The 25,082-nt window shown below is 39.2% G+C and overlaps 1 protein-coding gene across 1 annotated transcript in view; it reads right to left on the minus strand.

Moving 5' to 3' along the window:
- The window catches only part of PPP2R2C (protein phosphatase 2, regulatory subunit B, gamma), a 129,667-nt gene that overhangs the window by 658 nt on the left and 103,927 nt on the right, over positions 1-25,082 (minus strand). Inside the window, exons 7-8 of the mRNA XM_010003115.1 lie at positions 12,587-12,756; positions 8,196-8,287 (exon numbers count right to left, since the gene is read on the minus strand). Coding sequence (XP_010001417.1) covers positions 8,196-8,287; positions 12,587-12,756 — 262 coding nt within the window. The remainder of the gene's footprint in view (positions 1-8,195; positions 8,288-12,586; positions 12,757-25,082) is intronic.

Consider the following 25,082-nt stretch of genomic DNA (forward strand, 5'->3'; position numbering starts at 1 on the left):
GAAAGAGTATAAAAAATGATTTTTCCCAGTACTCCGCAGGGTGAATAGTTCTATATATTCTACCAATATCTTCCCATTCCCTATTGGAGCATTCAATGAAAATTTCAGCTACACCAAAACTTGCATCCTGAAGTGTCCACAACTGTCATGAGATTGACTTCACAAGACAATAAAAGTAATATGTTTCAATAAAGTTTTTTTTTAATTACCCTACAGCTTTTTATGAGCATTTAAGGATCATACTTCTCAGGCTTTTTTTCTTTCTCCAGAGCCTTACCTTTTCTGATAGCTGAGATTTACCATGATTACAGGATAAGTCTTTAAAAAATAAAAAGTTCAAAGTATTTTGAAGTTTTTGAAACAATGTAATATTTAGTACATAATTATATATTTTAATGACCATTTTGAAGAAAGCTGGTTTCAAAGTTCTGAAAAATTGCAGAGTTTGCACAAGTAAATTATAATCCGTTCTCCCTTCTAAAGCCATAGACCTTAGAAGTCTAGACACCATTAAAATTTGAACCTACAATGCTCCTTAAAAATAAAGACACTGATAAACAGGATTCTGTCATCTCTCCTATGAAGTCTGAATGAAGCTTCAAGCCAGGATATGTCTGGGTCTGGGAGAAAGGGACAGAAAACATACCTCAACCTGTATAAAAATTACCCCATTAATCAGCTTGTAGTTTGAAATAATGGATTGCCATTTGCTTCATTCCCCCAGTCTCTAGGGAAGGATATTTTGTCACTAACTTTAATGAATTCAGGATTTCATCCATGGCCCTCGGGTTATTGGATTAGCATAATCATGGATTTCAGAGCCTTGTTTGAAAGCTCATCCCCTATGAACTTTTTCCATATCTGAAGCCAGGGCCACGCTCTACTCTCCTGTCTCAGCCCCAAATAGGTCATTTATCTGAATTTCCATTCTGGAAGGGGAACTCACCCCGAATGGTCAAATCTCCACAGGAATTACAGCCCAACAGAACATATTTCTTGTGTGTCTCATATAATAAACTGTCCTCCCTCTCAAAAGACAGCTGCATTGCTTCAGCACTTGCATCTGCAACCATGGGAGGATAAGGCATAAACTATCCAGATACTCACTAGCTGATTAGATTACATGCTCCTGGATTGAGGAGCTGCCTTACACTGTGTGCACAGCCTCCAGCCAGCATTGCCTTGATCTCATTTGGGGCCATTAGAAGCTACTGTAATACAAATGGATAATACACTGAAAACAGCACAAAAGGCAGCTGAGCAGCTAACTGCTTTAGCACCACAGCTACAGCCTGGCAGCAGCCCTGCTCACCTCAGAGCTGCTGAGGTGACTAAAGTGGGTGAGCTGGAGCTGTACACACTGAATCACCAGCAGGGCTGCCAGCTCAATCTTGCTCCCATGTTTGCTGGTGGCACACTGGAGTCTGATGGTGGCTGATTCCACACAGAGCTTTTTGCAGCTCCTGAAGTGCTGAAGGGAACTGCTGCAAATCAGACAGGAGTAGCACAGAGACACAGCACACGCTGCCCTCAGCAACAGGTCACCCACAGCCTTCACCCTGCCAGAGACTGTGCTCCTGAGTCTGCAGGCAGCACACCTGGCTGTACACTGCTCTGCTGCTGAGTTCAGGGATGGGCAACAGAAGCACTTGTCCATCCCCAGCTGCAGCCAGCCCTGCAGGGAGCTGCCTCGCTGCTCAGGAGAGCACAGAAGCAGTACCTGCCATTGGGTCATCTAAAGTGAGGTTTCCCGTACATTCCCCACCTGCAAAGACCTGGCACAACCCTGCTTAATAAGGCACAAGTTAACAACTTCACAAGCTAAAAAAAAAAAAAAAAAAAAAAAAAGTCATTTGACAGCTTGATAAAACACATCCCACAAGCTGCAGAAAGCCTATTGATCAAGATTAGTGCCCATTTCAGGAATTGAATCAACAGTAGTAAATCTAATGTTTCACTCCTTCCAAATCACCATGTCTTGTCATTACAGCTCCTGCTGTAATGGTTATTCACAACATGAAAAAGTCGAGGTTATTTCATATCTCACTGCTAACATACACAATTTGTGATGCAAACAGCCCAGAACAGTATTATGCTTTTTTTATACCCCCAGGCAAAATTTTGAACACCCTGTTCCATGGGCTGCAGAGCTGTGGTTCCCAGGGGAATGAGGAGCATCCCTCCAGGTTGAGGCAAGAACCATCAGGGGAGCAGTCTTCACAAAGCCCAAGTATCAGTGCACCAAATGAATACAGAAGTGTTTGCCAAGAATCTCATTTGAGGAGGTTTTGCTTGCAGTAAAACTGCCTTTACAGCCCATTTGCTTTTTAATTTCTTGAACCGTCGCATATATTTAAAAGTCTGCTTTCTTTGGATTTACTGCAGTTATTTTTTTTAACATATGTAGATGACTACTTTTCATGCTGGCCCTGTTTTTCTGCAGTTTAATGGCTCAGTAAAAAATAGCATTATGTAAATGAGAAAGTGCCCATTCTTGTTCAAGGTCACAAACATAGATGGATTATAACCTTACCTGCTGCTTAAAATAACACTAAAAAAGAGTAATAACTAGATATAAGCCTGCAATTTATTTCTGTTCAGGAAAATATAATGTACAATAATGGAACCCATGCAATGAGGAGATCTCCATACATATACATGAATAAAAATTGTAGCTGAATATAAAAAGAATGTGTTCTGTATTTCCAGACTCTTTGCTCTGCCCAGCACTGTTATGATGAGTGCTTGCACAAACCCCATAAAAGTGAGCCTGGTTCCCCTTACCCAAAACACCCCACACTACCTCATAGCTGTGTAAGGGAGCAGCCAAGAAAAGCTCTGCCTAATCACATTTAATTTTATGCAGAAAGCAGGTTTACAACTTTTGCTACACATGGTCATAGGTACCATCATCTTAGCTGTGCAGGGATATTTAGGACACAGAACACACTCCAGAGTGCCCTGTGGAGCAGTGTACTGACACCTCAGGCTGGAGGGAAGCTGCTGATAGACTCAGCTCAACCCCCCACAGATGAAGGCAGGATGATTAAAAAAAAAATAAATTAAAACAAGCAAAAAAAACCCCAACGGCAGTAACATGGCTACCACAGCCTACATTTCATGCATTGGCAGCCTAGGCAGTGCTCTGGAAGGAGAAGCAACATCCTGCATCTGCAGGGCCCCAGATGCATTCCAACAGCTCCATGCTAACCCTCCCACGCTACCCCACAAGTGGAACATGCTTCCCTCTCCTCGTGGTGCTGCTTTGCAGAGCACAGAGTACTGTCTGCTTCCTCTTTTAGAGCTGCTCCAAGCATCTCTAAAAATTCTGTTGATTCTTCAAATGTGTGTGCGTTTTGAGCAACACCACAAAATTCTGGTAATGCTGGGGTATTCTTATTAATCACACATTCTGAGGCATCTCACTGCCAAACTTCAGTCCTAATGCAGGGTCACTATGGCCTGAAATACTATCCATATTTTTTTTCTTTACAAGCAGGACAAATGTATTCTTACAGAAAGTAAAAGGGGAAGGAAAAACCCCAGCACAATCTGATCCTATTTTTATCCTACTCTCCTTCTTACTCCCTCCAGAGTTGCCATTCTGTTCTTTTTCTCTTTCTTCCCCTGCAGTCTTGACTTGCCTTTACCACACATTCTAGTTAAGTTTTCCTTTCCCTCCTCCTCTTTCTCCTCCCCCTCACTTTTTCCATTTCCCTCTACCCTGCTAAGCAGTTTTTAAAAAACACTTCATCTGCTTCTCTCTCCTACCAGTGAAGTGTCCTCCATAGCTTCATCCTCTGTTCCCTGCTCTGTCTTGTTTCTTTTGCTTCACTCTATCATTTCACTTTATTTCTTTTTTTTTTTTTTTACTTTGTCTCTTTTTCATCTCATCTCTTCATTTTACTCTTGGAGTTCTCCCTGCTCACCCTTCTTTGCCATCTCCCACTACCTCCAGTCTTGCTTGACTGTTAACATCTCATCCACTGGGACTTGCCAATTCTGCCTGATTAGAGTAAAAGGCCGACAGATACTCAGTGGGATGAATGACAGTTCAGTAGGAAAGGACTGAATTAACTGTTGTATGTGACTTTACTCATCTGCTTGCAGCATATCACTTGGCATGATGGTATTCAGATGTCTCCCTGGAAGGGTTCCCACATACCCATTCATTTGAAATTTTTAAAGTAAGAATTCACTAGTAATTAAGGTATTTGCTTACTGACATGTAGAATTACTACACTGTTTTCTTATTTCACTGGCTTCTCCTGCAACTCACAAACAGCTCCCTAAGTGCTAATTTTTCCGGTAAAATTGAAATAACAAAAAAGTATAGCTGACAGTGAGAAGAAAATAGTGTCTTACAGGTCTTTATTAAAAGACCCGACTTCAGAAGTGAATGGTTGAACTAAATTACATCAATGTATACATAGGGCTCACATGCTCTACATAGTCATGTAATGATGTATATACAATAAATATGGCATGATTTTAGTGTAATATACTCAACTACATATAAGATATGCTCACCTGGTTGAATTACTGTAAGACCCCTGCATGACTCCCTCCCCTGACCACTGTTGTTGCCAAAGTACATCATGATTAATGTGCCCTTCAGCAAATGAGATCGGGTCTGTCTGATCATATTAGTTCCTGTTCATTGGAGTAACTGAGCATCAATCACGTCCTAATCAGAGCTCATGTACATTGATTTTTTTTTTTTTTGTACACAGCCTCACCATCAGGTTCTATCGTAGCCTAGATTAACTCCCTAGTAATGACAAAAATTAGTAAAAAGTATTTTCACCTAAATATTAAATATGCCTTCATTTTTAACTGAACAATCCTGTCACTTTAAATTGTTCTTGTAGCTTTAAAGTCTGCAAAAGACAAAAATAACATGTCCAGGTCTGCAGTTATTACCATTATGTATACATATTAATAATACAATTACTGTACTGCAGCATCTTTTAAGAGTAACATTGTTAATTGGCATTGCTTTCCTTCAGCAGTACTCCTTTCTAAAAATGTATATGCCAAAAGGATCAAATTAAGCAGCCATACTATTCAAATGATCTGTTCTTTATGAATTACTGCTACTCAAATATAATTTAAATTTGGATCTACAGAAAAAAACCCAAACCTTTGTTGTGTGTAGCAAAACAATACTTGTCAAACACAGAAGCAAGAAGCTCAAGGAAGTAAATGTTCATTAAAAAAACCCAAAAAGCAGAAAACCACAAACCCATCAGTGGTGATATATTTGACTCTTAAAGAGAAACAGCTAAATTAAAGCAAACCCTTATCTCTTGTCAAACGTTGCCAGCTACTCTACTCAACAGTTTCTTTCAATCAAGAGCAGCACAGTGTGTTTAGTGACAGGTCTGGTAATTGTGCACGACTAACAATGCCCCAGTGTCTGGGCAGTACAATACATGAAGCTCCCACAATCTAATGTTCCCACTTAATAATTACTCACTGCATTGATCTTGCTGATCTGTCAAGTAGGAATGAAAATATTCCGTTCACTTTAAACCTTTATATTGAATAATTTCTGCTCTTACCAGGCAACTATCCAGGGTGTGCCTTACTGCACCAATGAGGATGGCAGCACTTTCTTTGAATACAGAAGGAAGAGCCTGGGCCTGGGAACACGTGGCTGTCCATACTGTACAACACACTGGGAATTCCCATCAAGGATGAGCAAAATGCTCTGAAAGGATCTGAAAAGCTCTGAATTTTTGTCCATTTCAAAATACCAAAATTATTTGATTGCTTGATTCTTCTGTGTAGGATATAGGCAAGGATCAGCATCATCCACATTTCCAAGAAAGGCTTTTATTTTGGTGTTTCCAGCAGGACCACACTCAAGCAGTAACCCTGCTCCTGAGACAGCCCTCTGCTAAACCATCCATAGATGCATGTGTTTGCAAGGTTCAGAGAAAAGCATCAAAACCTGGATCTTCCCCTAAAACTGTGGGTCATTCCTACTTTCTGACCATATCAAAGCCACTTCTACAACAGCTGGTGCCTAAGTTGCAGTCATAGCCATCTGAGAAGGATTTTGCCCAGTGTGGCCCACCTATGTAACTTTAAATGGCCAGCAGTTTGCATCACAGGGGATACTCAAACCTGAGTTAATCCTTGTCAGACATAACATTACTCTGGCATGTAGACAACAGTATGGAAGTATGTCTTTTCATTTGCATAATACAGGACACAAGGTAAAAGGTTTTTCTTAGGAATGATAGATTCTATCCATTGGGGAGGTACAGGAACTGAGCAAAGAAAAGCAGTCCAAACAGAAGATGCCCCTTGCCCAGTGTGCAGCATTACACTTTATCTCCATTTGTGGAACACAGGACTGCAAGAGACCTCTTTTACACCTCCAGGTTCAGACACTTGTCATTTTAACCAGCATCTCATATAACTGCTTTCACAAATTTCCTGAGCACCACCACCAAAACAGTTTGGCTTCTTACATTTCCACTACTCAGGATGGGAAGACTGCTGCACACTTACGGTTTGACCAGGTATGAACTACTTACTTCCAGGCTATAATTAACTGTTGTCACTCAATACCTATTTGCTGTTGTGCCCTTATAATTCACATTTATCTTAGCTAGATCCTCTCAGTCCCTGTGTATACCTTGACATAGTATGTCAAGGATAATCTTGGCTTCTCTTTTGCTAAGCTGATCAAAAACATACTCCTGACCACTCCTCTCTTTGGAGTCTATTTGCCCAATTAGTTCATCCAGCTTAGAGATGAGGAACAAAAAAATGTGTAATTGTAGTCCAAAGATCTTTGAATAAGATCCTAACATAATGCCACCACTGCTTTTCTCTGCTGGATATCCCAGCCTTGCCTATTCAAGGATCATATTCCCCTTTTTCACAGCAGTCCCCCACTCAGTTTCTTAGTCCTTGCCCAGTACAGGAGGGCAGGCTTGCTTGAAATACAATGAGATGGATCATTTTTCTCTTTCCCAAAAGAGAGGCTAAGTGAGCTGAAGGCACAGTTCCAGGCTCTCATCCACTGCCCGACCTCTGCCTCTTGGCTCCTAGCTTTGCTAAGCCAGAAGTCACTGTGTAACATTCAAAATTTACTCCTGTGCTCACTCTCACATGCATTTTGTAGATTGCTAATCCCTTCTATAGTCACCTAGTGTATGAACTCCCTGTGAGTTGCTTCCAATTGATAAGATGATAGGTGTTGTGCTTTTAAACTAAAATCCTCACCTTGCATTACACAGTTGGATTTAATCCATTTTTATTATCCCCGTCTGCTTGACTGCTCAGTTGACTGCTGCTTGACTGCTGTAGAATATTCCTAGTCCCCGAAGTGCTGCCACCATTTGCTAACACTATGGCATTAACACATTGCATCCTTGCTTGCACTCACTGACTTGCTGTGTCTATATTTCTCATGAAAATATTCAACAAGATATTATGTCCAAGATAAAAACAGGATGTCTTCTTCAGTGCAGAGAGAAAGGGACTGCTCTGATAGGGGTACATATCAGAAGAACTGTCATTTATGTCAGTGGGGAGGTGACAGCAGTTTGTAGATGATCAGAGGGTGCCTGTGACTGCCTTTCCTCTCTTCCTGTTTCTAGTGAATGAATTGGATTTCTGAGGCATCTCATGTTTTAATACAGGACCACACAAGCTTCCTTAGTGTATTGGTGTGGATGTGCAAGTTGGCAGCATATTTATAACTTCTGAAGCCACTTACGATTTTGGTGATCACAGAATTTGAAGGTTGACTTTTTTCTCCCTCAGGCATCACCCAAGATTAACAAGGTACACATTGTGTCTCATGAGGTCACAGATGCAACTACCCTAATATCCAAACACCTTCACAGAATCACAGAATTACCAAGGATGGAAAAGACCTTTAAGATTATCATGTCCAGTCTATGACCAACACCACCATACTGGCTAGACCATGGCATGAAGTGCCATATCCTACCTTTCCTTGAACACATCCAGGGACAGTGCCTCCACCACTTCCCAGGGAAGTCCATTCCAATGTCAATGTCATGACCTTTTATCAACCTGAACATTGGTATGTGAAGATGTAAACTGATGTGGAAAATAACCAGATGTAACACAATACTTTCTGATTGTTCCCCATCATATGTGAGCTCTTTTCCTATGTGAAGACACTTATGGACACAAAGATGGATTACCTGTCTGATCCATTCCATGCACATTCAAACTTGTCAAAGATGCAGTCATTTTCATAGAGAGAACACAACTTGCTCCTAAGGTAATCATGTACCTGTTTGAAAAAAAACCAAACAACTGCTGTTATCCTTGAAATAAAACAAAATACAAAAGTCCACAATCAGCCCTCCACTCTCTCCTTTGTCTCCCACATTCACTTTCAAGACGTGCTGCAGAGCCTGCTAGCTTTGCAGAAGATACTGTGTTTGAACTCTGAAGAAGCTAGCTGTACATTTCCATGGCCCAATTAAACAGGTGCTACAGAATTATTGTTGCAGGGAGGCATGAAGCATACCTCCCTCAGCAGGCTGCAGACAACCCCTCTTCAACATATTTGATTCCTGCTTGGGTGACTTTCTCAGTGCTAGCCTAATTCCTAAAGACATTGCACCAGCTCACACCCTAAATGTGCTAATTAATGTGCAAGAAATCCAATTTAAATAGTTACAAAAATGTTATATTCCAAGATAAGTGGACTCAATTGTGGCACAAAGAGAACTTGGCTTTAATTTAAAAGAACCTGTAGTGAATGATATTACATGTATTTGGGTAAAGTATTTCAGAAGCCCAATACAGTACAAGGTTTCAGTTGCACAGGCTGCAAATTAGAGCACTAACTTGGCCCAAGGATATGTCCTATTTGGCTGAGACTTAAAAGCATTGTAAATTCTCATTTAGACACTTGAAAAGTGGGACCAACCAGCAGAAGACCTCTCCTCTGGGCCACACATCTCTGCTAAACAAGGGTTATCTTAAAAAAAGCAAATCTCATTCTAACTGTTTCAATTCTTTGCTGAATTTTAATGATTTTTCTTTCTGGATGACTGGTTTAATTCCACAAGGAAATAATGAGATAGAAAATCCCTGCCTAAAAGAATTTACTAATGCACTTTTACTCCCGATATTGTGCCCTAGCTGTTGTAGAAACTGTGAAACAAAGATGTGTAGATGGCCTCTAGGAGCACACATACCAATCCAATAGCTGAGGGGCATAATTTAGCTCTGGCATACAGAGGTACTGGTTCTTGCAAGCCCAGGGAGACTGCTCGTGCTCATGGATGCTCAGCAGCCTCCTACAGCCTGAAGGCATAAACATTTCTTGTAGTAAGACAGCTTCTGTCAATACCAGATGAGGGACAATGACCTTTTACTTATCTTTTCTTTGAGATAACCTATTTTCAATAGCCAAATTGTAGAGAATCCTAAAAATATTGTAAAATGAGGTTAATAAAGATTATAGATTTTAGTCATGGATACATTTTCATTAATAATGAGTGAACACTGAACTGTGTATCAATAGGCAATGTCTTACACAGCAAGTAATATTAGATGCAGATAAAATATTTCACAATTAAACGCATTTACCCTCATGGTGAGTAATAGGTCAGAACACTTTTAGTGCTGATGCAGTTTCCTGCACTCAGTACTTAAATCTCTTAATGCCTTTTTATGTTAACAGTGTAATTTGTTACAGAACTGGAGTTCTCTCCTTTACCATCTTTGTGAGCACCCAACACTTGGAAGAAGCAGAAAGGTTGGGTAAGGCAGGAGAAGAAATTGGATCACATTTGTCTCATTGACTACATTTCCAGGTCTTCCTGTTGTTACCATTTCCAGCAGCCATCTGTCATGGCCACTGTCATGTACACACCCTTTGCAAAGTGTGCCCAGCTCCACAGCTTGGAGCTGTGCCTTTCTATCAGCTCTGTCAAACAGCATTTTGCTGTTTCTCTCTCAGATTTCTTACTGATCTCTTCAAGGCCTCAGCTCCTTTTTCTTTTGGACCACCAGTTTGTGCTTCCTGTGGACCCTCTGGTTATCACATTTGACCACAATCAGATCCTTGGAGTGACTATGAAAACTAACTGGAAGAAACACGTAATTTTCACCTTGTTTGCATGTTCATCTGCCACTACCAATTGATGCCCTGTCTGTTCAACATATTTTTCTTAACACATATGAATACTACTTGAACCCAAACCAAATTCCTTCCTAACTAATTACAAAAGGCATTCTCCTTTTCTTCACTGCATGGTTTCAGGTCACACCTTAATGGTATTATCTAGTAATCCCATGCTCCACACTAACACAGCAACATGACTACATGGGGAGCTATTTCATTGAGACTGAATAGTCACAATCAGGGATTGCACTGGTAAGCGACAAAGACGAATGTGTCCAGCTCTGGCTGCTGCTGGTCTGGTGTTTCTGCTGGGATAATTCACCTGGCAGCACGAGAACAGTATCCTGTTAGGCAGGGCTGCCTTGCAACATGCAAGCATTCCACTGAATTGCCCATTTACTGCTGTCCAGTGGATCATACTCTGCCCTTTTTTTCTTTCATGTGAAGCATAAAGAGGAGAAAATCATGTTGAATCATTGTCAGCAGATGACATGTTTCAGCAAGGCTGCAACAGCTGCTCGATGCAATGGCATTCTTTTAGCCACAGCATTGCTAAGAAAAATAACTTGCATGAGGAATTTGATTTTGTTGGTGATATTAAAATTGTTACCTGGTAATGAACCAGTACAGTTATAGACTTTGCTCTTTCTTACAACCCTATGGGGAAATCTCCTGTTGTGATCCTCTTCAAGACTCTCACAGCTAGACAACATCTAAGTGGCTGCCATGCAGTGGATGAAATGAGAAATTCAATCTTTTAATTAATATCTTTTAATCTTTTAATTATATACATGCCATCATAATTATGTGGATACAGAAGTGAAAGTGTTATTTATTTGTTGCCTTTGGGTTATACATCACAAAAACCTTTTTGGGAGACTTCCAAATTTATAGATGGGATTTATGTGTATATGAGAAAGATGCCACTAAGACAAATTATTTAAAAGAGTAATTTAAACCACTTTTTTCTTAAGAACAGAATTCTCTACTCTCTGCAGCTGAAAATCAAGAAAGGCTGCCCAGAGAAGTTGAACCATATGAACTCTATGGAGTCCTGTGATACCGACTTCCTAAGGACCCACAGTTGCAGATTCTCCTTTAGTCTTCTGCAACACTCAGCAATGCACCTCTATAGTCTTCACAAGTCACTGAGTAACAATTTGAAAATAAAAGGTAATCCATAGATTAAAGTAAAGCAGTAAGAACAGCGTTACATTTGCAGGAGATTTGTTGTTGTGAGTCTTTTTTATTTAGTCAGTTCGTTTTCTGTAAGCACTAGACTGTAATAATCTGTACTGAAAACTTAACATCATAGTCAATTTTCCCATCTCAGCATGGAGAAATGTAACTTTTAAATTGACCCCAGTGTTGGGTGTCAGACTGATTTAAAGGTGACCAGCTTGTTTCACAGCTACCTACATGAGGAAATAAAAGCAGATGTCAAAGTCAAGACAAACAGGTTGGCTTGACCAGCTATTCCTCTCCAGGGACAAGGTTCCCTACTCCATTATTGATGTAAAACTTCAGTTGTTTTGACATGTTATTTGACATGATATTTTAAAACCAATCTTAATTATAGTTACTGTGAAGCACTTTACCCTGCCTGCCATTATAGACACAGAACGCAAGGGCTTGTTCCAGTACTGTTGCAGGACTGTCCCTAAGTAAGCAGTACGAGCCAGAGGAATGACATTTTTCCTACTGTGCACACTCTTCTGTAGGTAGCTTAACAGATTATTCTCACTGCATTTTTATAACAAGCAGTTTCTGTGTCACAGACATATTTCCCTTGTTTAAGGCAGTCAAAAAAGGTAAGCTCAGTCCTCTGCTGCCAAACAGAACAGATGTCAGAGTACAAACTCAGTGCTGGCTGGAGCCACTGGCATTTTGTCTGGATAATATCTCAGTGAATTCAAGCAGCCAGATGTGTCTCTCTGGCATTCACAAACTGCTGTGTCAGTCGTGATGTTAGAGTTTAACACTGATTGCTTCTAGAATTAGGCACAAGGGAGAAACACAAAGATGAAAATTAAAAAAAAAGTTCTGAAATGACAAAGGTGTAAACTCTCAGCAGTCCCAGTGGGAGTAGAATGCTAAGCAACACACAAAATTCTTTCTTCAGTTTCTTTTAAATGTTAATAGTGAAATACATCATTTGAAAATAGATGCCGAAATGAAGAGATGATTTCCCCTGATAGAAGCACTGTTTCTTTCAAGAGCTCAATCCACAGTGTTACCCTGACTCCACCAACCTTACACTTCCTTTCTAATGCTGAAATTGCTTTTTCCAACTACAAGGATGCCACTGTGAGGATTTTAACCCCCTTGAATAGCAGCTCTCTTAGCTGGCTGCTTCTCAGACAAAGCAATGAAAAGTTTAAGAAAATATTCAGTTTTTAAACAGTGAGATGCCTTTATATTGTTGCTCTTCAAGATATAAGAGATACCTACCTGGTACGTTTCTACGGGCTTTGTTTCCATGTTCAGATCCCAAACCTTGACAGTGAGGTAATCTCTTGTTAGCATGTATCTACCGCTGTGACTGAATTTGACATCTGACACTGAAGAGATAATTTCTGAAAAAAATGATCTGTTACTGGGGTCTTCTGGCTCTTCATAAACTGTTCAAAGGAAAAAAAAAAACAAGAGAGAAATTAGAATGCTATAAAAATTGCTCATTTACAATCTGGTTGTGTAATTCTTATGAAACATGTAATTCAATGTACCAAGGAACATGATATAGAATTAATTAAATGTCCGGCTATTCTTTTATCTTTATATAAAAACACAAACTCTAAGCTTTAAATGTTACAGTAATTAACCTTATAGCTATGAACCCAAAACATCACTTTGGGAAATGAGGCAAATACACCAGTTAGTTGACCACAGCTATGTATAGCAAGCCAGTTCATCTGTGGTCATCCTTTCTGGGGTCCACAAACCCTGTTTCCTGACACAACCAAAATTTAAGTGTCCCTGTCACAATAAAGGTGTACATGTGGTCTCTCAACAGTCTTGGCACGCCTTGGGAGAGTGGTTACTCAAAGTCTGTCCTGACTGCCAGAACCAGCTGGCCAGTCTGCAGGCTACTCCCTGGTCATGCCTGAAGGCATCTGAGACTAAATATGAGAATTTTGAAAAGCAAGAGCAAATTGCAACTACTTCCTCCTAAGAGGTGAGTAGAAAATAGTGATTTCCCATGTGGATACATGAACTACTTTGTTGATGTGCAATTGCTGACTCTTCTGGAAAGCACTAAACTCACTGTACGTGCTGGTTAGATGTTCTGGGAACTGCACAAGGCAGGGAGAAATTAAATATTGCTTACAGTACCTCCATACAGGGAAATCCTGCTCCTGTAGCTAGGACACTGGTCATCCCCGTTTAACTAAACACAATAATGATACTAGATGACTCACACTGAATTGCAGGGACTTGAAACAATTGGTATTAGGGGGCTCTACTTCATCTGTTACAAGACAACTGATCACTTGAGTCTCTTCATCCTTCAAAAAGCCTGCATGAACTCTAGTCCTCCCTACCAGGTGCCTAGAGCAGCTCTGTGCCTTTCTGCAGGCATCTGTGGCCCAGTGATCCAAATTCTCAGAAAAATCAGCAGTGTTCTAACACTTATGTCTGTCTTAGAAAACTATAAGTTTGATGAGTGGCATTTTCAAGTTTCAAAAGCAGGTGAAGAAAAGCCAAGTGACGAGACATTAAAATGTGATGAAAGTAGAATAACTTCTTCCTGTCAGTTAAAATAGAGATTTTTGTGTAGTCCACTAGAACATTTTTCTCTCAGTTAACTTATCTATAACTATGATTCAGACTGTTGAAAGCAACAAGGTTACAGTTTCCATCAGGTGAAAAATGTTCTGCTGAAAGTTAAGGGTGAGTATGTGGGTGAATCTTGTGGGGTAACGCAAAAAATTATGGGCAATTTTCTTTGGGGGTGGGCAGTGGAACGCAACCAGGAATACACATCAGAATAAGGTGTATATTTGAACATGTACCACAACTCTAAATGGTAATGCACTACTTCAAAAAGGGGGAAAAAAACTTTTTGGACAGATTATAAACTAACAATTTTAAATAGCTCTTTAAAAATTTCCCTAGACATTCTGCAAAGCAGGTATTTTGTAATTATCCTGTCAGATTTTCAATAGAAGCTTGACGAGCACAAGGTAATTATCATTTCTCATACCTCTTCTCTTTAATCCGTCCAAACTATGTACTTGGCTGGCAGGAATTTCATTCTGCTAATTATGATGTGAAGTTGATGTTAAAACCAGGAAAGAAAAAACAGCACCACACTAACTGAACCACACCTTCATTTATAGCTGAGATATATTTTCCTGGCTCTATATGTCTTGCATAACTCCCATTGATTAGAAGAGGAGTTAATATTTGTACCAGGACAGAACATATTTTGTTTATTAATGAGATTAAACCATTTCATCCTTTATCTGCACTGTTATTGCCTTTCTATCCTTACCACAGCAAGTATTAGAAAGACTTAGATTAATTAACTGCAGAAACTAATGTAGGCATGAAAGCCTCTTATCACTACAGAAAGACAGTGGTAGGAATTTCAGTAGCAGCAATTCTTTGCTGTAGTCAGCACAACCAAGCCAGGAGAATTGTTACAGGGAATTAGGCAGCAGCTCCCAGTGCTAAACAGAAATCTCAGCAACTAGTAGCATGTGCCTGAGCAACCAGAAAAAGGCATTGGCCTCAGGAAATGAAGGCGAGATCCAGTGTTCTTGGGTCTTGGCTATTTCTGGTTTGGCATCAGCATAAGGTTATACATACACTGCAAATAAACATAGTCTTCATTCAGTTTGGCTAATACAAGTTGAGTAATTTGAGACAGAACAGCAGTGATAGCCATCTGACTTCTGTCCAGGCAAGCAATTCAAATTCAAACCTGACCTCTTCAAGCTGATAGGAAAAAATGTGATGCTAGCCCATTGTTGGTAAAAGAAGGACTGTCAGCCTGCACCCGAAACACGGTTTCTGTTCTTTACAGTTTAGACTTAGCTTTTCGAGGCTGCTCTTATGCCAGGGAGCAACAGCACCCAAAATACAAGATTTCAAATCTAGCTTACTTTTCTATATCCAAATAAATCTTATTAGACAAGGATTTGGAATCAGAACTTTAGTCAGATTCAACTAAAAATTCTCTTATGCTCTTCGACTGAATTCTTTATTAATGTCATAATAACTAACTAATAACTGCCATCTGCTCAAAAAAAAAAAGACTCATCTCTCTTAAAACAAATTTTTAGTGCTCCTTTAATTTCTCTGATATAATGTAGACATGGAGACTCTCCTTAGTGGATAGAAAAAGGCATCTCTAAGTGTCCTGGTTTCAGCCAGGATGAAGCCAATTTTACTAATTTTTTTTTCCTTCAGTAAGTTTTGTTTTAGCTAGCAACACTCTATTCTAACTCAGGCTGATAAGACAGTGGAATGTTTTTCTAACTGCTGGGTCCTCAAGGTCACACCTTCACTCTGCCAGCTCAGACACTATGGGGAGATCTGTGACCCCCCCGTAGGAGGCTGAATTAGACAGACAGCAAAATTGGCCAGAGATATTCCATTCCATATATCTACATAAGCTCAGAGTAAGGTCAGAGATCACAGAAGACAACTTCCTGCTTCTTCTTCCCTTCTCTTCCATCCATGGCTGGCGTCTGGGGAGGACTCCGTCCACCCATCACCATTGACCCTCAGGCTCCAGCTCTCCTGACCCTCATCACTCTGCGCTTTCCCCAGCAGCTCCGGGACTTTTCGGGACTGTTCACAGCTCAGGAGATGCTGTGGGAGTTGCTGGGGGTGGGCAGAGGCAAAAGGCTTGTGCACATTCCTGAACACATTTGTATATAATTGTATATATTTTTTATATCATTAGAGTTTAATGAAAGCTGTCTAGTTTAGTTTTCAATCCAGCCAAGTCTCTCTCTTTTTCTCTCTCTCCTTCCCTAGCTGGGTGGGAGGGGGAGGGGATCGAGAGCATTGTTGTCGAACCTGAGTCAAACAGTGACACTAAGGCATGCACATACCATGCAGAAACACACACAGATGTCTAAAGAAAAAACCAACAACAATGGCCAAGAACACCCTTGTGGCTCTCATCAAGCCAGTGAGCAGGACTCTGAGAATCACAGGTGTTGCCACTGCAGCCTCCCATTTATTTTAATATGAGCCTGATTCCACAAACTTGAAAGCTATAGACATCCAATAAAGAAAAAAAATCCAATCCAAATGAATCAGAATCACAGAATGGCAGAGGTTGGAAGGCACCTCTGGAGATGAAGTCCAGCCTGCCTGCCAGAGCAGGACCACCACAGAATCCACAGCAGGTCACCCAGAAACACCTGACAATCTTCAAGTTCAATTCTAAACGAGAACTAATGCCTGACAAAAACTAATGTCTACACACATGTGAATGTAAACCTTTCTTACACATCTTGTTTCTTAGTTTTACATTACTTGACAAAAAAGTCTGATAATGTTTAGACTGGAATGTCTCATTCCACTCAACACAAACCATACGAACTTCAAGGGCCATGAGGTGCAAGTGCATGCTATGAAACCCTACTAAAATGGTCTGGAGAGAGATCTGGTAGTCACCTAGACTACCCTCCCCTTCAGCTTTGCCAACTGCCTTTCACTGCCGTATGATATTCTAGCTTCCCAAACACGTAACTGTGAAAGAGGGATATCAAACAGCAAGGAACATAGGGAAGTGATAAATCAAACAGCACTACTGTGTGCATTACATTGAAAAATAGTGAGTAGATTGTAACCAGGCATTATCCCAGCAATTGCCAAAAATAACTCAGCCTCAGAAAACATAAACCCCCATGTTCTCATATGAGGTTTTTGTCTTTGTCTCATTTCCAAAGGTGCACATTTTTGATGGAGACACTGGTATTCTCCAAACTCAAGCATCACTAAAAATTAATATTGTTTTCTGGGCAGAGCTTTATTCATTGCAGGGTGTAAATGGTAAATTCAGGCATATGTGAGATAATAATAATAACAATAATAATAATATTTATGGCTTATATGGTGGGTACAGTGTCACAATCCAATATAGCATTCAAACTCTGTCTTTCCTCCCAAAATCATGACAACAAGGAGTATGCATGATTGTCTACATTATATTGTAGGACTGTCCATGTCTCCAACAAAGATGTTAAACAGCACTGGTCCCAATACTGACCCCTAAGGGACACCACTCATCACCTGCCCCCATTTGGACATTGAGCCATTGACCACAACTCTCTGGGTGCAGCCATCCTGCCAATCTCTTATCCACTGAGTGGTCCCTCTGTCAAATCCATGCCTTGTCAGTTTGGAGACCAGGATGTCATGTGGGACAGTGTCAAATGCCTTGCACAAATGCAGGTAGGTGACGTCAGTTGCTCTGCCACCATCCACCATCTCTGCAGCCTTGTTGTAGAAGGTCACCAGATTGGTCAGGCATGACTTGCCCTTAGTGAAGCCATGTAGTATGTCACCAATCACCTCTTTATTTTCCATGTGCCTTAGCAGATTTTCCAGGATGATCTGTTCCATGATCTTGCCAGGCACAGAAGTAAGACTGACCAGCCTGTAGTTCCCTGGGTCTTCCTTTCCCCCCTTTTTAAAAACAGGGGCTATGTTCCCTTTTATCCAGCCTTGAATTTCCTACTACTTCTGACCAAAAGCAAAACTACAGAAAAACCCCCAACTTTCTGCTATTGCAAATCTAAATATATCTAAAACGAAAGGCAAAGTTAAGCTTATATATATATTGCAGAATATGTTATTACCTAGGGTGTGGGAACAAAAACAAAACCAGGGAAAAATTGAAGATGAAAGCCAGCAGCTCCCCAGATTTGGTAAGAAATTCCACCATTGAAAAGATAAAACTATAATCAGCCTTAAAAAGTCATTCCTTATAGCAGAAAAACAAAGCTTCTTCTGAAGCTATGAGCTAACTCATTAAAGCCTTTTTCTAGAGGATGCTATTTATAGTTTGTATCCTGTCCTGAAAACCTGTTTTCATAGCATTTAACTGTTGTTCTTTAGATTTAAGTCCTTGAAATCCTGCATCATATATTAACTCTCTCCCTCCAAAGACAGCTAAACTGATGTAAAAACTCCAGTTCCTTTTCAAGGGTCACAGCTATAAATGGGTGAAGACAGTTTTGGCAACATTGGAAGAAGAGGTAGTGGGTTAATGAGGAAGGAGAGGACCATAGAGGTCAGAGACAGCAAATAAGCTGGAACAAGAGAGGGAGAATAATTTTCCTGGTTTTTGTTTGTTTGTTTTTTGTGGTTTTTTTAATCCAAGCATGCAAACAGTCTGCAGTTAGGCTGAATTAAGGACTAATTACAGATAACCTCTGGATTACTCAACAGGTGTATTTCAACTGGACCTGGAAATACTGGTGGTGAATCAGGTAATCTGTCAGTGGGCCTCTAAATTTCATAAACACAAAAAACAGATGCAGTCCTCAGCCAAACAATTCATCATCTAAATTAAGTCTCTCTATAACTTCAGATCCTGATTGAAAAAGGCTGCAATACCTGATCAAAATGCACTGGAAAACAGTACTTTGAAATGTGTGGAATTCCACTCATATTGACAGACCAGCCACAGCAACTTGCAGAAGGTATCAGAACCAATATGCTCTCCTGATAGCTGATAAATGAACACTTTTAAACATTCTTTTTTCTGGAATATGTGATTTCACTAATTAGATGTTTCTCACAACATACGATCCTAAGATAAAAATCCTAAAAATTATTTAACTATAATATGTTGAGATGGCAAATTAGCACCATTCCCTGGGACAACTGTGATTTGCTCCATCACATTATTTCACAAAATTTTGCTGAATTTCTATAAAAATCCTAACCACATTCATCTTTTAAGTCCATGACACTTGCTGCTAGCCTTCAACATGAAAAGCATTACACTTTTTGTGCCATTTATTTCAAGATGTGCTCATACCTTGAGCTATGTGTAGTTCTGGTCTTATCTCAAAATTGGTAGAGGTCTCAAGACACAAAAATGGGCAATAACAATGACCAGAAATATTAAATTACTTCCATGCAGGGAATGACTGAATACACTGGGACTCCTCAGCCTAGGAGAGACTGAGGGGTTTGTAATTAAGAGTGGCATGGAAAGGATGAATAGGGAACGACAGTTCACTTTGTATACTGTCTCTTCCAATCAACAAGTAGGGGTCACCAACTGGAACCAGGAAAGGGTAAGTACAGAGCAGACAGTTCTTCATATTGTGCCTAATTAAACTACTGAACACTTTTCTGGAACATATTTGGAACAGTAAAAACCATACACAGGTTCAAAAGTAACTGCACAAGTTCAAGGAAAAAAACAAACAAACAAACCCAGACATCTATTTGAGTATTGATACATGTGGTAAATTCACTCTCACTGAAGTCATTGAATGCCAAGTTTCCAATTGCAAACTGCAGAGACTAAAGATTATATATTTGTTCTGTTTCTACCTTTTCTGTTGATGTTGCTAGTGTCCACTGACAGAGCCAGAATACTGGGCTAGAAGGACCTCTGGCCTGCTCAGGTATAGTCATCGTTATGCAATGTTTGAAATCTACTTTATGATTTCATATGAAAGTGTTCCTGAGTTCATTCCAAGTGAATGAAGAGCAATTGCAAAGTTCCTGTGGAAATTCACAGTCTCTTTATGCCTTTTATTCTCATTCTTTATGATAATAGTTTGATTTACCATTATTATTTACTTGATTTTTCACTATGTCTAAATATTTTATTGTTTTGCATTAAGCTAATCCACTCATACATTTACCTCCTTCAGAAATTCTCTTTCAAGAACAGAATGTTCTGCTAATGTGGCAATCTTGTATTTGTGTTCTACCCTGATTAACACAGCTCTACATTCTAAATTTTTTACTCCACCTTCATAAGCAATCTAAAATACACTTATAACACATGAAGTACAAATAGCTAACCACAATTACTTAACATTTTATATTGCCACAGCCTCTAGTTGCTTATCCTGCCTTAAACTAAAAAAGCAGTATTTTCCTATAATGCTATTTTCTATTTGTTTTTATATAATTCAGAGGGCATCTCTTCATGCCCTGGTCATTTACACATAAGTTTCCTTCTCTGAGTAAAAGCAAGTTTCTGAAGCTACCTTCACACCAGAAGACTGAAATTCCACCTACTGTAAAGCATTCCTTTATCCAACAACCCAAGATTAAAACTCATCAATACCTCTAGAGAGTACAGGAGAGTACAGCTTTTAGAAGTGGAGCCTCAAATCGATATTTAAGAATCTGTTTTACCATCTGCAGCGAGTTGCTGCAGCTTGTCACAAACCACAAGGGATAGTGCATGAGTGCTGAAAGGCAAAGCCAGATCAATAGCTAAATGTCAGTGGGTAGGAGCTTTGCTACAGACTTGCTTATATTAATGTAACTTAGCCAGTGAGTTTGTTAATAAAAGAGAAATGGTGCTAAGGACAGCAAGGAAGTGAAAACTCCAAAGCTAATCTAGAAGATCAAGCCTCTTTAAACCTTAATTTCACTAAGACTTATGTGTGTGTTTAATTCCACGTGTTGTTAGCAATCCCATGCAGTTAATGGGACATAAAACAACCACTCCTCTACAGACAAATTAATGCGTAAGTGTTTCCCATTTTGATATTTAATGTTAGTTAGAGGGGTTCTTTTTCCCCCAGTGAAATAGGATCTTGAAAGAATAAGGTTGCTTTCATGAGACATTGAAAAGCAGCATTTGTTGCTACTAAAAAATTAAGCAAACAAGAAAGGAATTTTAATAGACTGAATAATTAAAGCAATCTTAAAGCAATTATTTGCTTTATCTGTGTGTGTTTGGGGAGAGGGGTTAATGAAACACCTCTTAGATCATAAATCATTTGCCATTGCTTTAGGCTTTTCTCTCTCCTCTTACTATTTAATAGCTAGAAGTACATAAATCAGGTTTTTCTTCCTGTGATTTAACATACCTTTCACAACTGAAGGAAATACTATATAGACATAATTGCATTTCTGTAGGAACACTCTTGAATTTTCATTAGCCATGTTTTAAATGTCTTTATTATACATTCATCCAAACTGAGCAGAATGGAAGCTTTGGAGCCCATGCTAAAGGCAATCTTCTATCAAATTTAAATGGGATTCCTGCACAAGGTAGGATCCTTTCCAGGATCTAGTTGAGCATGCGTGAAATTGTAGTAACAGATCTTTAATGATGGTCATAATTACAAAATTATCAGGATACAGGCACATTTTGTCATTGGGGATATAAAATCAGCAATGAATATATGCCTTTGGAGTGCATGCTTATAAAATAAATCCAGAATTATGATAAGAACGAGTCTTTCTTTAAACACAGGATCAAATTATTATGAAAGCTCAGATAAGTTTCACTCCTGTCACATGAAACCCTGCAGATTTTGCCTGAAGTGGACGTTACTTTGACAGTGGCCTCTCAGTGCACAAAGGGAGAATGCTGAATGGTCCTCTCTTAGATGATATCCTGACATGAGACCAGATGAAGAAATAAAAAAAAGTATTTTAAATATAAAGCTCACATAAAACAAAAACAAGTTGTCTCTTTTCCATACAATAAGCATCATTCATTTGGAAGGGTTGATATTAACTAGCAAATCCAGCAGGGATATTCTCTCACAGGCTTTTTTGTGCATCTGGTTGTTCCCTGTTACAAAGATAGAAAGCTGTCTCATCTCTGAAATTCCAACCTCTTGTAAATAGTTGGTAAACATAATTAATTTAATTTTTAAAATTCAACATGTTCAAGTAGACTATGCTTGATTTCTGTTATGGCTGCTTTCACAGTTCTGAATTCTTCAGTTAAAATCAAAGGTAATCTCAAAAAAACCTAACAGATAGCCAAACTGAGTTATATGCTGGACTGACAAAATAGTGGCATTTATCCTTGAGGAAGGGTTGGCATTTCTTTCATGCCTAGATTTCAAACAAAAAAGTGGAAAAGTGCTCTCAAGGAAAAAAAGACACCATCACCATCTTTGGGTGGCTTCTTTGGCTCACAGACCAAACCTCAAATTCATTCTTCCCTGCTGAAAAGACTCTTTTATATTTTTAAGATTTTTATTATCTATCTCATTGACTTGGAAAGGCATCAGATGAGATGCTTTGCCCTCTTGCAGGGTCAGCCCAGAGAAGATGGCTTTTGGGATTGCTTCTCATCTACCAATGCTTCTTTGGTCAAAGGGAGGAGGGCTCTAAATGGCTCCTGTTAGTAACCCAGATGTCAGAAGCTTATGGAGTTTATCTGGAGGAAGGAAAGCATGAGCTGATGGTGACAGAGGTTAAATGCATTATGTAACCCCAAAGTTTGCATTTTAAAGATCACCATGGCACACAGAGCAATAAACTTGAAACAGCAGCTCCTCCTTCCTTGAAGTATTTTGTTGTGAATTTTGCACGTGAGCAATGGATAATTAGAAACAGGGTTTTAGTCTACAAATACATATTGAGAAATGAACACTAAAAAACCCTTAAAGCAACATAAGGCCTTTAAATAGATTACAACTTGCAATGACTCTAAGGTATTAAGGTTATTACATGGAATATAAATAGGAGTTATGCTCCTGAGTGACTTAAATTTCCATGTTGCATATCTATACAGTTTCTATTAATCACTTAATATGGAATGCGGTATTTGTGATGAACTGCTGAAAAAGATCTTTGTTTTTCTCTGACTTCCCATGCTCACGCTCAGTTTTCTTCAGCTGACTGCTTTATTTATGATTTGTTGAAACAGCCATATGCATCTAGCTAGTCTACAAGCTGTTTGGAAGAGTGGTATTATCTCCATACACATTTATGAGGAACTCTGTTAGCAAGAAAATATCAAAACCAAATTAGCAACTATTTTTTACCAGTTGCATATTCTACTGCTGTAAGTATTTTTATTCAGGATGCTCTTATTGCAACAGCATCCTTATGCTTGTCTTCCTTGTTGCCTAAATTGCATGAGAATTTATTGAATTTGAGGTGGGGGCCAGTTCTTTTATTTATTGGACATTCCCAGCTAACTGCTCACTGTTAATGATACTTTGGCAGCTGTTAGCTTCCTGTTTTGCTGCATCTTCCCCATGTTTGCCATGTATGCTATTTAGATTAAATAGCTGTTTAGATTAAAGCTTCCATATTATTTAAATTAATTAGCCATTTTTTTCTGCTTGAGTCTAACTTTCACATCTGTTCTAAATCTTTTCCTATAAACCTGTGAACGGCAAGAACACCTTCTTCCTTATTCCCATTCCTCTAACATGCTAAATAAGCATGGATATTAATCTTAATATTAAATTTTCACATCTGGAATATCTTGATAGAGTTCTCTCCTGCTACTTATGAAATCTGATAATAACACAGAATAGTGTTACGTATGTATCATCTCCCTTATGGTTAGAGATCAGGCTTTCCTGAATATCCACTTGTAACAACTACATATGTTTTGCTTCTGATTGCTCGTCCAGTATTGCATGCTCTATTAAAGAGGTGTTACAAGAAGCAGTTTCAGGTGGTCTATTAGAAAAATAACACGTTTTATCCCATCTTATCAGTGTCTCAATGACCATTTACAACTCAGCTTCTGACCTGATATTCTTTTAATGCAATGCCTTGTGGATAGATTTGGTGGTCTAAGATTGTTTTTCTAAGGGACAGAGGTCTCCATTACAACTCATCACACAAATTGGCAGCTTGCTAATAAATCTCAGCAAAGGCACCAAGGATGAGTAGATATGGAAGAAGTCTCTTGTCTCCCATGTCAGAGCCATGAAAGATTTATAAAGGAAACATTATAGTGCTGCTGCCACTAATGCTGAAAAGAGAGATTTTGCCACTGAGTTTAGCAAACCAGAAATCCTCACAAATGCTGTAATTTATTAAAATCCTGTGTCAGTGACTTACACTACAGATATTAGTATGAAATTTATAGTATGGCATAGTAACTATTCCTGGCACTCTAGACTTGTTTAGCCCAGCTATAGAGATTTGAATAGCAAAGGGTCTGAAGAAGGAGTAAAACCAAAAGTTCACAACATATGCTCAACACCCAGGCACTTTTTATAAGTTTTACATTGGATCTTTTATCCCTAAAAATATGTATATCCATTACAACTTCAGAAGAGCATCTGAAATAGAGCACTCAGTAATATTAGACTGAATTAACAAAGTATAGTTGCATGGCAGAACAGGAGGGTTTACAGTGACTAGTAAAGTCACTGTACCTCGTTTGGTTGAGAAGTGGTCAGTTCTGGTGAAGGGTGGAAAGGCAAGCTGAGCTAGGAGAGTAGGTCAAAGCAACGTGTACAGCAAATGTAAAGAGGAATCAAATGCACAGTAAAGGCACAAGAGAGAGAATCATGCAAATATTTGATTTCCCAGACTGATTGTTTTTTACGATACAACCTTCTGTGTTGCTATGGGCTTCATATAATTAGTTTTGCTGGCCTCTGAGAGCTGTACTCAAACCACTCCTATCAGCAGTATGCGTGCCTATTCCTTTTAATGTTTTTCAAGTTCTACTATTGCTGTATCCATTTTGTATGGTACGTGTGTGTGCAGACACACTCAGCTTTTCAATGAGCTTGATTTGAGTTCAGTGCAGCAATGCTACATTAAATGGCTATTTTCTAACTCATAGATCTGGAAAATGGGGTTTAATCAATGACCATTAGACCTTGTGCTCTCTTCTGGCATAAAATGCCTTCTTTCATCCAGGGTTACTGTATTGTTGTTTTAATAAGTTATGACTGGCATTTGGCACTCAGCTACATGGGCACAGAGGCCTTATTAGCAGGAAGAAATGGAAGTATTATGGAATAAAACAATCAGGTGGGACAGGATAACTCACAGCAATGAA

Source organism: Chaetura pelagica, unplaced genomic scaffold (genome assembly GCF_000747805.2).
Source record: "Chaetura pelagica isolate M959 unplaced genomic scaffold, ChaPel_1.0 scaffold147, whole genome shotgun sequence".
Lineage (NCBI taxonomy): Eukaryota > Metazoa > Chordata > Aves > Apodiformes > Apodidae > Chaetura > Chaetura pelagica.